Here is a 19,551-nt window from a genome sequence, read left to right on the forward strand (position 1 = left end):
ATAGCTGTATCAGCTGTCGCTGGGTGGGTCGCACTCTCTCCTCTGAGTCAAAAGGTTGTGGGTTTGAGTCGCACTCCAGTCATTGAACAAATTACCCAGGCTGACACGCTCAGAGAGAGTCCGAGGTACTGTCTTTCAAATGAGACAGTAATCTGAATACCCTATTATGTTAAACATCCCATGGCACTATTCGAAGAAGGGCAGAGGAGCTGTTCTAGATGTCCTGGCTAATGTTTATCCTTTGGCTGATATCACTAAGACAGATGATATAGTCAATATCTCATTGCTGTGTGCAAATTGGCTGCCACATTTCCTCAGCGCAACACATTTTTTCTTTAGAGATACAGCGCTGAAACAGGCCCTTTGGCCCACTAAGTCTGTGCCAACCAACGACCACCCATTTATACTAGCCCTGTAGTAATCCCATATTCCCTACCACCTACCTACACTAGGAGCAATTATACAACAGCCTATTAACCTGCAAGTCTTTGGCTGTGGGAGGAAACCAGAGCACCCGACGAAAACCCATGTGGTCACAGGGAGAACTTGCAAACTCCACCCAGGCAGTGCCCAGAATTGAACCTGGTTCCCTGGAGCTGTGAGGCTGCAGTGCTAACCACTGCGCCACTGTGTCGCCCATATTAACTACACTTCGAAAAGTACTTCATTGGCTGTGATGTGCTGTTCCTGATGGCCATTCAGGGAATCCTGGTGGAAGATGCATGATGTGTGTGACCATCAGGTCTGGATATTTCCAGGCTGGATATATCATTCTCTGCCCTCACAGTCAGCACTCACTGTCTGTCCCATGTAGGTTGGGCATGTGGGAAAGGTACCGCAGAACACCGGCACTGCAGTTCCACTGGGAGGGATTCTTACTGAAAAAGGAGGCTGATAATACAGCAGGTCTGGATGACATTCAGGCTTGGGCTGATAAACAGCAAGTAACATTCACGCCAATGACCATCTCCCCTTGACATTCAATGGAATTACCACCGCTGAATCCCCCACTATCAACATCCTAGGGGTTACCATTGACCAGAAACTGAACTGGAGTAGCCATATAAATACCGTGGCTACAAGAGCAGGTCAGAGGCTTGGAATCCTGAGGTGAGTAACTCACCTCCTGACTCCCCAAAGCCTGTCCACCATCTACAAGGCAGAAGTCAGGAGTGTGATGGAATACTCTTCACTTGCCTGGATGGGTGCAGCTCCAACAACACTCAAGAAGCTCGATACCATCCAGGACAAAGCAGCCCGCTTGATTGGCACCCAATCCACAAACATTCACTCCCTCCACCACCGACGCACAGTGGCAGCAGTGTGTACCATCTACAAGATGCACTGCAGCAACGCACCAAGGCTCCTTCGACAGCACCTTCCAAACCTGCGACTTCTACCAACTAGAAGGACAAGGGCAGCAAATGCATGGGAACACTAGCAACTGCAAGTTCCCCTCCAAGTCACACAGCATCCTGACTTGGAACTATATCGCCGTTCCTTCACTGTCGCTGGGTCAAAATCCTGGAACTCCCTTCCTTACAGCACTGTGGGTGTACCTACCTCACATGGACTGCAGCGGTTCAAGAAGGCAGCTCACCACCACCTTCTCAAGGGTAATTAGTGTTGGGCAACAAATGCTGGCCTAGCCAGTGATATGAAAGAATTAATAAATTAAAAACAATACAATGCTACAGGAAATCTCCCTTATCCTGTCTGGCCAGTCCATCTCCTGCTCAATACTCTGGGAACCCTTTCCCCCTGCAAGCAGTCAGCATTTTCAGGAGAGGAGTCTATATATATATTTAAAATAAAATATAAATATTTGAAAATAATTCAATTTCTTCCCCAGATTTTACAAATAGGAAATTGTTACTTATATGTTTGAATCCAGCTATAAGCTGGTAAATAGGGTACAGCCTTTTCATTCTGCTGCTGAAGGTCGCTGTGCCCTCATTACGTGCAGGGTTTGTGTCTCTTTTCACTCTAGTTGACGGTGATGCAGATTATTGCAGACACCAGGAGAGATTGAGAGAGAGAGAAAAAAAGAGAGCAATTGGAGAAAGCAACAGAAGGAAAGAGACAGAGAGGAATAAACAGAGAGAGAGAGAGAGAAAGAGAAAATAAAAGGGAAGGAGAAAAGGAATAAACGGACTAAGAGAAGAGAGATTTTAATCTGCAGATCGGAGCTTCCCCGAGTGATGGCAGCTCACAGGCTGGTACTGATCCGGCACGGTGAGAGCACCTGGAACCAGGAGAACCGTTTCTGTGGCTGGTTCGATGCTGACCTGTCCGAGACCGGGGTTCAGGAGGCGGCCAGGGGGGCTCGGGCTTTGAGCGATGCTGGTTACCAGTTCGACATCTGCTACACTTCCGTGCTGAAGCGAGCGATCCGCACCCTCTGGGCGGTGCTGGGTGGCATTGATCAGATGTGGCTCCCTGTGGTCAGGTCCTGGCGGCTTAACGAGAGGCACTACGGGGGTCTGACCGGCCTGAACAAGGCAGAGACCGCGGCCAAGCATGGGGAACAGCAAGTGAAGATCTGGAGGAGATCCTTCGATGTCCCCCCTCCGCCTATGGAATCGGACCATGACTTCTACTCCATCATCAGCAAGGTCAAATTAACAGATAGACACACATTAAATAATCTATACATTCATTATATATAATATGTAGATTGGAATGGACATAGTGGTTATGTTATCAGACTAGTAATCCAGAGGTACAGACCAATAATCTGGAAACATGAATTCAAATCCTATCAGAACAGTTAAGGCATTTCAATTCAGTTAATTAGATACATCCTAAATTTAAAAAAAAATACTAGTCTCAGTGATAGTGACAATGGAACTAGTGGATTATCAAGTAAAAAAAAACCCATCTGGTTCATTAATGTCCTTTATGGAGGGAAATCTGCCGTCCTAACCTGGTCTGGCCTACATGTGACTCCAGAGACACAGCAAGGTGGTTGAATCTTAACTGCCCTCTGAAATGGTCTCACAAGCCACTCAGTTGTAGTTGCAGTCTCACCACCTTCACAAGGGCAGTTAGGGATGAGCAATAAATGCTGATCTTCACAGTGATGCCCATATCCTGGAAATGAATAGAGAAAGCATGTGCGTATATACTGTGTAATACGCATGTTAACTGATGTATTAAATAATGCATGCATACATTTTATATATATATTAACTAATATAATATACATTAGGCAATGCATATGCTAAATAATATATACAATATGAATAAAAATAAACTAAATATGTACTCTAAATAATAGATATACACATCAAATAATAATTAATATACATCAATAATATGTACACATTATATTATGTATGCATTAATAATATATAATTAATAGTAATATATGCATATTTATAGATACATTTATAATACTGGCATAAAAATGATGCATACATTAAGTAATAAAATTGATTTACTCAATGTTTGTACGAAATGATAAATCTTGAATAGAAATAGCAGTGGATAAATGAATAACGAGATGGGAGGATGGATTTTGTAGAAGAACGCAAAGAAAAGCTGAAATAGAACAGGCAGCTTAATATTTCAACAGGAAAGCAGGAGACGGGGAGGAGACTCCTGCCAATGAAGGGCATTTTCCTGAGATGTTGGGTCAGTTTCAGATGCTGAAGGACTTTCCATGAATTTCACCCATTTTCTTTTTCTATACATAAATTAATAATGGATATATGAATGACATCATGTATGTGTCCATTTAATAGTGTATATTTGCTTTAGTGTACACATAGATTATATAATGTACATATGCATTGTATATCATTTACAGGATGTTTAATAAAGTCGCTTGTACAAATTAAAATTTTAATAACTTTGGATTTACGCATGATAGAAGAAAACTGTAAACTGCATGTGAAAGTTTTAACAGAATACAGGTCAAATTTCTAGACTTCAACATTATCACCAACTTTTGTAATACATTGTTTAATCCGATTTTCCAATGGCCGCAGTCTCCTCTCTGATTTGAAACCTTCCTGATTGTGCTTTGTCATTCACTGACTCAGTTTCTGTGAACTTTCTCATCCAATTGTTAATTGAGCTCCTGTGCGGTGCATTTTTTCTATAACTGAGCAGTAAATTTCCTTTTCCCAGCTGTTACTGACTTCAGTTCTGCCCACCATAACAAACAGCTCACCTTTTCAGTCAGGAATCAATAACACTGCATTAATTACAACATTAATGTTAATGAATCTGCACAGTGTATGCAGATTGATTGTATTATATATGCAAGCCATAAATAGCATCCTATACATGGCATTGTCTATACATGCATTACATAGTGAATATATGCATTAATTAACAATATTTAAAATAGCTGAATGCAATATAATGTTGCTTTTTTCTCTATTATTTCTAAATCATTCCTAAAGTGATATGTAACTCAATATTCTGTATATTTATCATATATTTGGTGAGAGAATGCAGGTGTATATATATTTATTGTGTGTGCATGTATATCGTGACTCACACACTCGCAAACACATACAGCAGCCAAACATAGGAAATAGGAGTAGGAGTAGGCCATTCGGCCCCTCGAACCTGCTTCGCCATTCAACCAGGTCATGGCTGATCTTGTACCTCAACACCATTTCCCTGCACTATCCCCATATGCCTTGATATCTTTAATATCTAATATCTAAAACCTCCTTCACCAATCATTCTATCCATTGCTGATTTATCAGGCCTGGGCCAAGTATCTGAGCTTCCCTTCCCCACACCCCCACCCTCCCCATCCAACCCCAGGCCATGCTCCCTTGGACACTGGGACAATGTTTGGGGCAGGGGGAGAAACACAGACAGCTAAAGACACAAAGAGAGATGGAAATAGACAGAGAAATAGAGAAAAGAACAGACTGATGGGAACCAAGGACGTCAGAGTAAGGTAGCAAATCAGAGAGAGAAAGGTGGAGGCAGAGCGGAAGACATAGAAAGAGAATGCGATACAGACTGTGACAGAAAGAGAGAGAAAAAAACAGAAAAATATATGTAGGCGTTAGGAAGAGAGACACACAGAGAAGGAGAGACAGGCAAAGGGAGTCAGAAATGGGGAGACCGAGACAAGGATGGACAAAATGGGCAGCACAGTGGTGCAGTGGTTAGCACCGCAGCCTCACAGCTCCAGCGACCCGGGTTCGATTCTGGGTACTGCCTGTGTGGAGTTTGCTAGTTCTCCCTGTGACTGTGTGGGTTTTTGCCAGGTGCTCCGGTTTCCTCCCACAGCCAAAGACATGCAGGTTGATAGGGTAAATTGGCCATTATAAATTGCCCTTAGTATAGGTAGGGGGATGTGGTAGGAATATGGGCTTAATGTAGGATTATTACAAATGGGTGATTGTTGGTCGGCACAGACTCGGTGGGCCGAAGGGCCTGTTTCAGTGCTGTATCTCTAAAAATAAAGAGAAAATGTATTTATGGTTCCACTACCACAGAGTAATTGAAGCAATTCCTGACCCTATAGAACCAAGTTTATCTTCTGCCCCCCTCAGATGTATTTTAAAATCTCCCTTGCCTTTCTCTGTCTCTCTCTCGATCTGTCTCTGTCTCTGTCTCTCTCTCTCACTCTTGCTCTGTCTCCTTGTCTCACTGTCTCACTCTCTCACTGAGTCTGCCTCTCTCTGTGTGTCTGTCTCACTGCTTCTCTCTCTCTCTGTCTCCGCCTCTCTCTGTCTCTCTCTCTGTCTCCGCCTTTCTCTGTCTCTCTCTGTCTCCGCCTTACTCTGACTCTCTCTGTCTCCGCCTCGCTCTGTCTCTCTCTCTCTGTTTCCGTCTCTCTCTGTCTCTCTCTCTGTCTCCGCCTCGCTCTGTCTCTCTCTCTCTGTTTCCGTCTCTCTCTGTCTCTCTCTCTGTCTCCGCCTCTCTCTGTCTCTCTCTCTGTCTTCGCCTTTCTCTGTCTCTCTGTCTCTGTCTCCGCCTTACTCTGACTCTCTCTGTCTCCGCCTCGCTCTGTCTCTCTCTCTCTGTTTCCGTCTCTCTCTGTCCCTCTCTCTGTCTCCGCCTCTCTCTGTCTCTCTCTCTGTCTTCGCCTTTCTCTGTCTCTCTGTCTCTGTCTCCGCCTTACTCTGACTCTCTATGTCTCCGCCTTTCTCTGTCTCTGTCTCCGCCTTACTCTGACTCTCTCTGTCTCCGCCTCGCTCTGTCTCTCTCTCTCTCTGTTTCCGTCTCTCTCTGTCTCTCTCTCTGTCTCCGCCTTACTCTGACTCTCTCTGTCTCCGCCTTGCTCTGTCTCTCTCTCTCTGTTTCCGCCTCTCTCTGTTTCCGTCTCACTCTGTCTCCACCTCTTTCTGTCTCTTTCTTTGCCTCACAGTTCATCTCTTTGCATTCACATTCTTCATTCAGTGTGACCAGCAATTTATTTCAAACACACAAACCTTTCTGTGTCAGCTACAGGTCACTGGATAGCTCTCTTGCCTCTAAATCAGAAGGTTGTGGGCTCAATTCCTACTCCAGAGGCTTGAGCATGTAATCTAGGCTGACACTCCCGATATAGTACTGAGGGAGTGCTGCATTGTCAGAGGTGCCATTTTTCAGATGTCAAGTTAAACTGAGGCCACAACTTCAATCAAAAAAGCCAGTTAAATAAAGAGGTACACAGCTTCCCCTTTGCAAGAAACACACCGGTACTGGCTACAGTTCTTGGTATCTAAAGGTGTGCTTCCTCCCCTAGGATCGTCGCTATGCTGATCTATCGGAGGATGAGCTGCCCTCCTGTGAGAGTCTGAAGGATACGATTGCCCGTGCCCTGCCCTTCTGGGATGAGGAGATTGTGCCACAGATTAAAGCTGGGAAACGGGTGCTCGTTGCAGCTCATGGAAACAGCCTGAGGGGGATTGTAAAACATCTGGAAGGTACACCAGTTTTGTGCGTTGAGTGATTTTTGTTTCCTGCATGTACAATGAGCAGGCCTGAGCATGACCAAAGCTTTAGTGTTTCATCTCCAAATTGACCCTGAGCTGTGCTTCCCCCCACCCCCACCATATCCTCAACATCTCCAAGATCACCTCTTTGCACCTCCATTCATCACCCGTCTCAGCCCCCATCTCAGCTCAGCTGCTGCTGAAATCCTCATCCATGTCTTCGTTATCTCTAGATTTGACTATTCCAGTGCACGGCCTCCCATCGTCCACCCTCCATAAAACTCTGCTGCCCCAGTTCCAAGCTCGCATCAAGTCCCATTCACTCATCAGCCCTGTGCTCGCTGACCTACATTGATTCCTGTTCCCATAACGCCTTAGTTTTAAAATCCTCATCCTTTCTATCAACCATCGCAATTGTGAGTGTGATTTGTGCTCGGCCAAAGTGGAAATGCTTGGCCAAGATTTCAAACCTTGGAAATCCTGTGAAATGCAGAGGGGAGAGGTTTGAAAAATTGGAAAGAAGATTGTTTCATACTGCTTCGAGTGGGAGGATCAGGAACTTGTCAAAGGTCAGGGATGAAATGTCCTGTTTGGCATAGGAAGTAGAGGGTGGAATGGGATGCCATGGGGGATGGGGGTTGGGTTGGTGTGTGGGGAATGTATAAGATAATAATGAGAGCATTGAGATAGGATTTTGCAGTGCAATAGACACAGACCTTTCACCTCCGAGGCATGGGTTCAAATCCAGCAAAAAAAACAAGGCGATAAGATTTTCCTCAGTTGTTGGCTGTAGCAAGATGAACTTGGCCCATTGTCCTCCAGCGGCATGGACCCACAACACAAAGCTGCCCCCTGACTGAAATTAAACCAACAAAACTATTTCCGAGAGGTCGTAGAAGGGGCGATCTCCTGTTCCTCTCACTTCATTGGTGGATGAATCCTAAATCCATGGCTTAGTTGGGGAGCACCTCACCTCTAAATTAAAAAGCCTTGGGTTCAAGCCCCACTCCAGAGACTTGAGCACAGAATCCAGGCTGACACTCCCAGTGCAGTACTGAGAGAGTGCTGCACTGTCAGAGGTGCCGTCCTTCAGATGTGGCGTCTGCCCTCTCGGGTGAACATAAAAGAACCCATGACATTATTTCGAAGAAGAGCAGGGGAGTTCTCCCCAAGATCCTGGCCAATATTTATCCCTCAACCAACATCACAAAAAACAGATTATCTGGTCATCATCACATTTTTGTTTGTGGGAGCTTGCTGTGCACAAATTGGTTGCCGCGTTTCCCTACATTACAACAGTGACTGCACTTCATTGGTTGGAAAGCACTTTGGGATGTTCTGAGATCATTAAAGACAAATGCAAGTTCTTTTGGAACCTATACCTGTTAGTTGACACAACTTGAGATTTAAGCAGATTAATATGGACTGTTTTTAAAATGCATCTTAAATCCAATGGGGATTCCTCTGTCTCCCAGCTGTTTATACTCTTTCTCTGGGGGTTCCATTACGGTGCCAGATGGGAGGACTCCCATGGAATTTCAGGGATTATCCGGCCTCCAAAGCTCCATAGTTAAATAGCACACCAGGGCAGGGAGCTTGGATACTCCAATAACTGATCTGCCATCGAGTTGCTCAAGGACAAAGATATTTTGCAACTGAGTTGGCTCCAGCTGTTGACATCTCTAACTCAGCCTGTTCAGTACTTGAGTCCCAGGCTTTGCACAGGCCTGGCACTTGAGTAGGCCATCAACTTGGTGACAATTTCAGTTAGAACTTGCATTTGTAAATATTTATACAGGTACTTCAATTTGTTGAACTTTTAGTTACAACCTTTTTTCAAAAAAGGTTTATTTCAGTTCCTTTCAGGTTTTGGTTTGTGTGTGGAAGGGTTATGGTTGCCATGGTTGTGTTATTGTGAAATGTGTTTGATTGCCAACTATGTCTCGCATGGACTCGTCAGAAAGCCAGGAAGAATTTCACATTCATTCATTCATTTATACAGACCAGGCAATGTAGACAGATACAAAAAAAGAATTTAAGAGGCTAATGGAATGTTAGCCTTTATCTCAAGGCGGGGGCTGGTGGGGGGGACGGGGTTTAAAGGTGCTGGAATACAAAAGGGAGGAAGTTATGCTTCCAGTGTATCGAGCTCTGGTTCGATCACATCAGTATGTTCAGTTCAGGAAGGATATATCGACCTCAGAGGGGGTGAAGCACACACTCATCAGACTGATACCGGGACAAAAAGGGTTAATTTTAGGTTGCATCGACTTGGCTTGTATTCCCTTGAGTATAGGCAATTAAAGGGTGAATTAATTGAGGTATATGAGACGATGAAAGCAAGGGTTGATAGAGACAAACTACTTCCTCTGGTGGGAGAGTCCAACAAGGGGGCATAACCTTAAAATTAGAGATAGGCCAGGAATGAAGTCAAGAAGCACTCCTTCACACAACGGGTGGGGGAAATCTGGAACACACGCCACCAAAAAGTTGTTGAGGCTGGGGGATTCAATAGAAAATTTCAAAACAGAGATTGATAGATTTTTGTTGGGTAAGGGTAATAAGGGTTACAGAACTAAGGCAGGTAGATGGAGTTGAGTTGGAGTCATGTTCTAATTGAATGGCTAAAGAGGCTCAAGGGGCTGAATGGCTTCCTCCTGTACTATGTCCCGAATGATTTGATCTGTTCTTTGATTGGTAGGCATGTCTGAGGAAGCCATCATGGAACTGAACCTCCCAACAGGAATTCCCATCATGTACGAGCTGGACAAGAACCTGAAGCCGGTCAAACCCATGCAGTTCCTGGGAGACGAGGAGACTGTGAAGGCAGCAATGGCTGCTGTGGCAGCTCAGGGGAAAGCAAAAAAATGAAGAGCGACATGGAGGAAGGGCACACACTAGTACGAAGATCACAAGTATTCCATGATATAGCTTCTTAAAAGAAAAATAAATTCTATATAAGTGTTTGGGGAAACCATGGCAGCATATCAGTTATCATTAGCGAGGAACTGTATTTCCCATCTCACACTGTGCTTATTGAGCATGCTCAGTAGTTCCTCTGCACCTCCTCCTATCTTTTCTCTCTCCTCCTCCCGATTCTCCTTTACCCTCCTTCTCCTCCTCGCTAGCCTGTAGTGAATCGTGTTGGATTTGGCCATTGAGAGCTGTCGCTCAAGTGGCCAGTCTTCATTCATGCCTGTGAGCAGTAAAGTGCTAAGCCGTTCCTCCATAAGAAATATATTTAGATTAATGTCTAGGAATGAATCTTATTTACTTGGCAGTGGAGCTCTCCTTTGTACATTGGCTCAGATTGAAGGCACAGCAAACCCAGCTTAGCCATCATCTTCCCTAATTAACTCTGAGCTCAACTCAAGAGATATCAAGATACTGAACAGGAGAGAGTACAATGTGCTTAACAAGTAGATTCTTTCACTGCTATTAGCCAGGCATGTGGACTTATCACAGAGTAGACAATAAACTGTATTTCAGATTTATGATAAGGCACCATTGGGCTCAACGTAGCATAATGTATCTTTGTTGCGGACTAGCAGTGAGAAGAGCTTAAGCTGCGTTTAACTTAAGATACAGTCATTATAGGCATGGAAAAGTTAACCTTTGGTGTATAAGAACACTGGAATCCTGACAAGAAATTTCATCAACGGCACCAGATGAATCCTTAGCCCCTTTACTGTAACTTCTCATTAAGGTTCTGATAGTTACTAATAAATCCAATGGGGAATTCAGGAGAAACCTCTTTACTCAGAGAGTAGTGAGAATGGTGAACTCACTACCACAGAGAGTGGTTGAGGTGAATCGAATAGATGCTTTTAAGAGGAAGATGGATAAACACGAGGGAGAAAGGAATTGAAGGATCTGTTGATAGGGTGAGATGAGGAGGCTCAGGTGGAGCATAGACCAGTGGGCTGAATGGCCTGTTTCTGTGGTGTAAATACTATTTCATTCTAATTAACATTCTGGGCTTTATCAGCCAGTGTATTTCTAGGAGTTAATGATGCTTAAAGTTATGTCTTACATCAACCAGTTCAGATTATATTAACACTTACAAGGCCAAAGTCCTGCCAGGATCCACACACATTACTGAGGGGATGAATTAACGCTTTCTTGACAATTGTTTAGTAACCACAGCTAGTGGCACTTAAACATGGTGTATACAAGAAATTAATAGTTTGGGATAATTCAGGAAAAAGATAACAGAGCTGAAAAGGCAGTTCGGCTGTGTCACGATAATTCGGAGAGGGTGGTGTTGGATCTTCCGAGATGTCAGAGTGATGAACCTCCGTCTGTAGAGGGATTTTCCATTGCTCCTGGATCCTCTGCTCCTGGAAGAATCCAGCTTCCATGCTGGGGCCTGTATCTGGACTAGCCAGCTTAATTATAGCCTGCCTTGATCTAAGTGACAAACTTTTATCTGGATGGTATAGCTGCAGTCTTGACTTCTATCACCTTTCTCTGTCTCAAAGTTACAACTTTCCAAACTCACAGACTTGGCCTTCCATGTACACTAGACACAGAACTCGACACTTCTACTGAAGGAACTAGAATAAAACCATGGACTGAGACCTGAAGACTGAGACTTTAGTGTAAAAATGCCATCTTATAGAACCTTAATTTACAAAGAAACCCCCTCAATCCTATTTACCTGTCTAAGAGACACATATGTTCAGCCCTTCTGGTGTCAATCACCTCACACACTGTGATCAATACTTCTGATGGTTTTCAAATCAATGAAGCACCGGGCAATTACCCCAGGACACGCCAGCTCACTCATTCCCCCAGGACATGCCAGCTCACTCATTCCCCCAGGACATGCCAGCTCACTCATTCCCCCAGGACATGCCAGCTCACTCATTCCCCCAGGACACGCCAGCTCACTCATTCCCCCAGGACATGCCATCTCACTCATTCCCCCAGGACACGCCAGCTCACTCATTCCCCCAGGACACGCCATCTCACTCATTCCCCCAGGACACGCCACCTCACTCATTCCCCCAGGACACGCCAGCTCACTCATTCCCCCAGGACATGCCATCTCACTCATTCACCCAGGACACGCCAGCTCACTCATTCCCCCAGGACGCGCCATCTCACTCATTCCCCCAGGACACGCCATCTCACTCATTCCCCCAGGACACGCCAGCTCACTCATTCCCCCAGGACACGCCAGCTCACTCATTCCCCCAGGACATGCCATCTCACTCATTCACCCAGGACACGCCAGCTCACTCATTCCCCCAGGACATGCCAGCTCACTCATTCCCCCAGGACACGCCATCTCACTCATTCACCCAGGACACGCCACCTCACTCATTCCCCCAGGACATGCCATCTCACTCATTCCCCCAGGACATGCCAGCTCACTCATTCCCCCAGGACACGCCATCTCACTCATTCACCCAGGACACGCCACCTCACTCATTCCCCCAGGACATGCCATCTCACTCATTCCCCCAGGACACGCCAGCTCACTCATTCCCCCAGGACATGCCATCTCACTCATTCACCCAGGACACGCCAGCTCACTCATTCCCCCAGGACATGCCAGCTCACTCATTCCCCCAGGACACGCCATCTCACTCATTCACCCAGGACACGCCACCTCACTCATTCCCCCAGGACACGCCACCTCACTCATTCCCCCAGGACACGCCATCTCACTCATTCCCCCAGGACACGTCAGCTCACTCATTCCCCCAGGACACGCCATCTCACTCATTCCCCCAGGACACGCCACCTCACTCATTCCCCCAGGACACGCCATCTCACTCATTCCCCCAGGACACGCCAGCTCACTCATTCCCCCAGGACACGTCAGCTCACTCATTCCCCCAGGACACGCCAGCTCACTCATTCCCCCAGGACACGTCAGCTCACTCATTCCCCCAGGACACGTCAGCTCACTCATTCCCCCAGGACACGTCAGCTCACTCATTCCCCCAGGACACGCCATCTCACTCATTCCCCCAGGACACGTCAGCTCACTCATTCCCCCAGGACACGCCATCTCACTCATTCCCCCAGGACACGTCAGCTCACTCATTCCCCCAGGACACGTCAGCTCACTCATTCCCCCAGGACACGCCATCTCACTCATTCCCCCAGGACACGCCATCTCACTCATTCCCCCAGGACACGCCACCTCACTCATTCCCCCAGGACACGCCATCTCACTCATTCCCCCAGGACACGCCACCTCACTCATTCCCCCAGGACACGCCATCTCACTCATTCCCCCAGGACATGTCATTTCACTCATTCCCCCAGGACACGTCAGCTCACTCATTCCCCCAGGACACGCCATCTCACTCATTCCCCCAGGACACGCCATCTCACTCATTCCCCCAGGACATGTCATTTCACTCATTCCCCCAGGACATGCCATCTCACTCATTCACCCAGGACACGCCAGCTCACTCATTCCCCCAGGACGCGCCATCTCACTCATTCCCCCAGGACACGCCATCTCACTCATTCCCCCAGGACACGCCAGCTCACTCATTCCCCCAGGACGCGCCATCTCACTCATTCCCCCAGGACATGCCATCTCACTCATTCACCCAGGACACGCCAGCTCACTCATTCCCCCAGGACGCGCCATCTCACTCATTCCCCCAGGACACGCCATCTCACTCATTCCCCCAGGACATGTCATTTCACTCATTCCCCCAGGACATGCCATCTCACTCATTCACCCAGGACACGCCAGCTCACTCATTCCCCCAGGACGCGCCATCTCACTCATTCCCCCAGGACACGCCATCTCACTCATTCCCCCAGGACATGCCATCTCACTCATTCCCCCAGGACACGCCAGCTCACTCATTCCCCCAGGACATGCCATCTCACTCATTCACCCAGGACACGCCAGCTCACTCATTCCCCCAGGACATGCCACCTCACTCATTCCCCCAGGACATGCCATCTCACTCATTCACCCAGGACACGCCAGCTCACTCATTCCCCCAGGACACGCCAGCTCACTCATTCCCCCAGGACATGCCATCTCACTCATTCACCCAGGACACGCCAGCTCACTCATTCCCCCAGGACACGCCAGCTCACTCATTCCCCCAGGACACGCCATCTCACTCATTCACCCAGGACACGCCAGCTCACTCATTCCCCCAGGACATGCCAGCTCACTCATTCCCCCAGGACACGCCATCTCACTCATTCACCCAGGACACGCCACCTCACTCATTCCCCCAGGACACGCCACCTCACTCATTCCCCCAGGACACGCCATCTCACTCATTCCCCCAGGACACGTCAGCTCACTCATTCCCCCAGGACACGCCATCTCACTCATTCCCCCAGGACACGCCACCTCACTCATTCCCCCAGGACACGCCAGCTCACTCATTCCCCCAGGACACGTCAGCTCACTCATTCCCCCAGGACACGCCATCTCACTCATTCCCCCAGGACACGCCATCTCACTCATTCCCCCAGGACACGCCACCTCACTCATTCCCCCAGGACACGCCATCTCACTCATTCCCCCAGGACACGCCATCTCACTCATTCCCCCAGGACACGCCACCTCACTCATTCCCCCAGGACACGCCATCTCACTCATTCCCCCAGGACATGTCATTTCACTCATTCCCCCAGGACACGTCAGCTCACTCATTCCCCCAGGACACGCCATCTCACTCATTCCCCCAGGACACGCCATCTCACTCATTCCCCCAGGACACGCCACCTCACTCATTCCCCCAGGACACGCCACCTCACTCATTCCCCCAGGACACGCCAGCTCACTCATTCCCCCAGGACACGCCATCTCACTCATTCCCCCAGGACACGCCATCTCACTCATTCCCCCAGGACACGCCACCTCACTCATTCCCCCAGGACACGCCAGCTCACTCATTCCCCCAGGACATGCCAGCTCACTCATTCCCCCAGGACATGCCATCTCACTCATTCACCCAGGACACGCCATCTCACTCATTCACCCAGGACACGCCACCTCACTCATTCCCCCAGGACACGCCACCTCACTCATTCCCCCAGGACACGCCACCTCACTCATTCCCCCAGGACACGCCACCTCACTCATTCCCCCAGGACACGCCATCTCACTCATTCCCCCAGGACACGCCAGCTCACTCATTCCCCCAGGACACGCCATCTCACTCATTCCCCCAGGACACGCCACCTCACTCATTCCCCCAGGACACGCCACCTCACTCATTCCCCCAGGACACGCCATCTCACTCATTCCCCCAGGACACGCCAGCTCACTCATTCCCCCAGGACACGTCAGCTCACTCATTCCCCCAGGACACGCCATCTCACTCATTCCCCCAGGACACGCCACCTCACTCATTCCCCCAGGACACGCCATCTCACTCATTCCCCCAGGACACGCCAGCTCACTCATTCCCCCAGGACACGTCAGCTCACTCATTCCCCCAGGACACGCCAGCTCACTCATTCCCCCAGGACACGTCAGCTCACTCATTCCCCCAGGACACGCCATCTCACTCATTCCCCCAGGACACGTCAGCTCACTCATTCCCCCAGGACACGTCAGCTCACTCATTCCCCCAGGACACGTCAGCTCACTCATTCCCCCAGGACACGCCAGCTCACTCATTCCCCCAGGACACGTCAGCTCACTCATTCCCCCAGGACACGCCATCTCACTCATTCCCCCAGGACACGTCAGCTCACTCATTCCCCCAGGACATGTCATTTCACTCATTCCCCCAGGACACGTCAGCTCACTCATTCCCCCAGGACACGCCAGCTCACTCATTCCCCCAGGACACGCCATCTCACTCATTCCCCCAGGACACGCCACCTCACTCATTCCCCCAGGACACGCCAGCTCACTCATTCCCCCAGGACACGCCATTTCACTCATTCTCCCAGGACACGCCATTTCACTCATTCCCCCAGGACACGCCATTTCACTCATTCTCCCAGGACACGCCATTTCACTCATTCCCCCAGGACACGCCATCTCACTCATTCCCCCAGGACATGCCATCTCACTCATTCCCCCAGGACATGCCATCTCACTCATTCCCCCAGGACATGCCAGCTCACTCATTCCCCCAGGACACGCCATCTCACTCATTCCCCCAGGACACGCCATCTCACTCATTCCTCCAGGACACGCCAGCTCACTCATTCCCCCAGGACACGCCATCTCACTCATTCCTCCAGGACACGTCAGCTCACTCATTCCCCCAGGACATGCCAGCTCACTCATTCCCCCAGGACACGCCATCTCACTCATTCCTCCAGGACACGCCATCTCACTCATTCCCCCAGGACACGCCATCTCACTCATTCCTCCAGGACACGCCATCTCACTCATTCCCCCAGGACACGCCACCTCACTCATTCCCCCAGGACATGCCAGCTCACTCATTTACCCCCAGGCTTCTTAGGCTGTAAAAGCACTGGGGTTTTAGGAAGCCCGACAAACAATTGCAAGGAACCAGGTGAGTCCTTAATGCACTTGCTTAACTCCTCACTAAGGAACCATCTGGAGTTATACCACCCATTTAGATCTAGGAGTGAGTGTTGCAAGTCAGTCCGATGAACTGTCCTTGACCACTCGGGTCAATTGAAGTGAATTCACTGTATCTACCCTCAATGGGGAATACTCACTAATGAGTGAATAAATTAGCATGAAGGAAGACGTCAGACAAGTCGTGCGCGAACAACTATTTATAAATGGAGTCAGAGTTATCTGGCAGTTTGAATAGCAGATCACTAATTGGACAGAGTTACATCAGGAATGGGCGAGAGAGGTTACCCAGGCAATTCAATATATCGCTGCAAATCAGCATTAAAATAGCACTGACACCAATCACGATGGGCTGATTGGCCTCCATCTGACTTGTAATTTCAAACATCACAACCAAAGGTCTGAGGCAAGCACGTCAATAAAACAATCCTTGATCCTGTTACTCTGGTGAGGAAGAACACCATGTGCAAATCCTAAATTCAGAGGCTATCTCCTGGAATTTCTTTTAGGAAAGAAGGAGCTGGGAGTGATGTTAGTTTCAGTGCGTCTGTGTTGAGATTCCCCCCTTCCATGCCGGCCCCCCCCCCCCCCCCCCCAGCTGTGTTTCCATCACTAGAGGCACCCAGGAGGCTCTATCCTTTGTCATCACTGAATTCTCTTTTCCCCCCACCCATCCCTTTTTGTCTCTACGTTGCCGCTTGGAGATGGTTGCTGAGTGTCGCAGTAAGGAACTGATGGTGTCCCAAGCATGGCCTGGAGCTCAGTGTATGCTCATATTTGCATTCCAAACCTTCCTGTAACAACACAAACCTGTGAATAAATGTAGCTGTGAGAACAGTGTTGGCAATCTGTTCTTTTAGCTCAAGCTATTGGAAATAAGGTTGATTTGCATGACTTTTTTTCCCATTGTCTTTTGACCTCAGCCCTTCCCTTCTCCCCCTCCTCCCTACCTCAGCCCTTCCCTTCTCCTCGCCCCTTCTCTCCCTCCTATCCCACCTTACCCCCTTCTCCCCCTTCTTCCCTCCTAAGCCACAGAACCATGGGTGAGATGAGGAGAATTACTTTTACACAGTGAGTTGTGATCTGGAACGCGCTGCCTGAAAGGGCGGTGGAAGCAGATTCAATAGTAACTTTCAAAAGGGAATTGGATAAATACTTGTGAAGGAAGGATTTGCAGGGCTTTGTGGAAAGAGCAGCGGGGAGTCGAACTAGTTGGATAGCTCTTTCAAACAGCTGACACAGGCTCGATGGGCCGAATGGCCTCCTTCTGTGTTCTGACACTTTATGAAGATGCAGACTTATATTGGAGCATGGCTTCATTGGATAGACATTGCCCAGTGTCTCACTAGAGTGGTCAATCTTCATCTGTCAGTCTAGACGTCTGTTGTCAGAAGGCTGTACAAGCATTACTTTGGCGTGTTGGGGCAACACAGCTGAGGCTGACCTGTGCCCTCCCAAGGTCCATGAATGCCCTTCCAGCCAGGATCCCTGGATACTGATCGGGAGCAGGAAGCTTGATTTTTAACCTGACAAACTCAGACCAGAGAATTGAAACTGGGGACCTCATTGCTTCCTTAAACAGTTGAGACTAGGATCCCAACTTACTTCACTATTAAAATATTGTTTAATGGGAAAGAAAGAAAGGACTTGCATTTCTATCGCACCTTTCATGATGTCAGGACGTCCCAGAGCACTTTACAGCCGATTAAGTACTTTTTGAAGTGTAGTCACTGTTGTAATGTAGAAAATGTGGCAGCTAATTGTACACTGCAAGGTCCCACAAGCAGCAATGTGATAATGACCTAATCATTTTTTTGTTGTGATGTTGGGTGAGGGCCGGATAAATATTGTCCCAATATATCGGGGAGAACTCCATTGCTGCTCTTCAAAGTAGTGCCATGGGGATCCTTTACACCCATCTGAGAGGCAGGTGCGGCCTCAGTAATAATTCATCCGAAAGACTGTTTGTTAATTGTTTAACGATTTCAGAATGTGGAAAGAGAGAACCCATGTGTAGCATTCCTCAAGGGATAATAAATTTGAAAATGTAACTGTATAATTTTAATCAATGTTTTGATATGTTGTTAGGGTAAGATGACCGGGGGTGGGGGGAGGCTCGTGAGCAGCATAAACACCAGCATGGACCCGTTGGGCTGAATGGCCTGTTCTGGGCTGTGAATACTGTAATATTAAAAAGGTAATTCTGATCCATTGAATTGACCCTGAGTGGGCATGTTTACCCACAATCCTTTATTCCTACAAGATGTCCTTGAGGCGGAACGCTATGATGTCACAGTCGGAGAGGCCTATGGAAAATGTCTGCTGCCGGGTTGCCTGCTGCCAGCAGTTCCAAAGCACAAAAAGTTCAGGCTGATTCCGAGCTTGGGCATTCCCAATGATGGGTGGCGCGCACAAGCAAGACAGGCCCAGGAAATTGTGGGCGAGCAGCCTATGACCTTCGATCCAGTAATCACAGGCCATAGGCCTAGGATTTCCCCACCTGAGCTCCCTATCATTGTCACTTCTTGCTGGGAAGCATCCGATTGTGCAATCAACCCTACAGCATCAAAAGGTGGAATGATAGGTGTGCAAACATTTCCCTTTGTTACATTTACAATCATGAGGCAAGTCAGTAGGATGTATGTAAAGGAAGCAAGCTGGAGGTTCAACTTGGCTATGCCATTTGACCTTTCACCCTGCAATGGGTTTGAATCCCCGATTAATGCCAGAAAACGACTTTTTGTAAAGAAAATAAATGTATAATAAAAGCAAAATGTCAGTCACCTGAGTCAGAAGGTTGTGGGTTCAAGTAACACTCCAGAGATTTGAGCACATATTCCAGATTGACAGTCCCAGTGCAGTACTGAGGGAGTCCTGCATTGTCAGAGTTTGGATGAGACATTAAATTAAGCGCTATCTTCCCTCTCACGTGGACGTAAAAGATCCCACTGCCTCTATTCGAAGAAAAGCAGAGGCATTCTCTCTGGTGCCCTGGCCAATAATTATCCAATAACAACTAGTATTTATACAGCACAAATTGAAACAAGCGGAGGCACGTCACAGGAACATTATCAAACAGAACTCGACACCAAGCCACATAGGGAGATATTAAATGTGGTGTCCAAAAGCTTGGTCAAAGAGTGGTTT

The 19,551-nt window shown here is 48.0% G+C and overlaps 2 protein-coding genes across 2 annotated transcripts; both read left to right on the forward strand.

Moving 5' to 3' along the window:
• The first annotated feature begins 1,946 nt into the window (after window positions 1–1,946).
• LOC137380977 (phosphoglycerate mutase 1) lies at window positions 1,947–11,799 on the forward strand. Its single transcript, XM_068053392.1, has 3 exons — window positions 1,947–2,615; window positions 6,707–6,887; window positions 9,598–11,799. The coding sequence occupies exons 1-3, from the start codon at window positions 2,202–2,204 to the stop codon at window positions 9,765–9,767; spliced, it is 765 nt and encodes a 254-aa protein (XP_067909493.1). The 5' UTR covers window positions 1,947–2,201; the 3' UTR covers window positions 9,768–11,799.
• A 140-nt stretch (window positions 11,800–11,939) lies between these two features.
• Window positions 11,940–19,167, forward strand: LOC137380887 (uncharacterized protein DKFZp434B061-like). Its single transcript, XM_068053293.1, has 4 exons — window positions 11,940–12,431; window positions 13,287–14,155; window positions 16,230–16,375; window positions 18,668–19,167. The coding sequence occupies exons 1-4, from the start codon at window positions 11,940–11,942 to the stop codon at window positions 19,165–19,167; spliced, it is 2,007 nt and encodes a 668-aa protein (XP_067909394.1).
• The last annotated feature ends 384 nt before the right edge of the window (window positions 19,168–19,551 follow it).

Source organism: Heterodontus francisci, chromosome 20 (assembly GCF_036365525.1).
Source record: "Heterodontus francisci isolate sHetFra1 chromosome 20, sHetFra1.hap1, whole genome shotgun sequence".
In the NCBI taxonomy this organism is placed as follows: domain Eukaryota; kingdom Metazoa; phylum Chordata; class Chondrichthyes; order Heterodontiformes; family Heterodontidae; genus Heterodontus; species Heterodontus francisci.

Coding starts and splice junctions, on each gene's coding strand:
- LOC137380977 (XM_068053392.1), top strand. CDS start 2,202: ATGGCAGCTCACAGGCTGGTACTGATCCGGCACGGTGAGAGCACCTGG. Junction 2,616..6,706: donor TCTACTCCATCATCAGCAAG/GTCAAATTAACA, acceptor TTCCTCCCCTAG/GATCGTCGCTATGCTGATCT. Junction 6,888..9,597: donor GATTGTAAAACATCTGGAAG/GTACACCAGTTT, acceptor TTTGATTGGTAG/GCATGTCTGAGGAAGCCATC.
- LOC137380887 (XM_068053293.1), top strand. CDS start 11,940: ATGCCATCTCACTCATTCACCCAGGACACGCCAGCTCACTCATTCCCC. Junction 12,432..13,286: donor CATTCACCCAGGACACGCCA/GCTCACTCATTC, acceptor TCATTCCCCCAG/GACATGCCATCTCACTCATT. Junction 14,156..16,229: donor CACTCATTCCCCCAGGACAC/GCCATCTCACTC, acceptor TCATTCCTCCAG/GACACGCCATCTCACTCATT.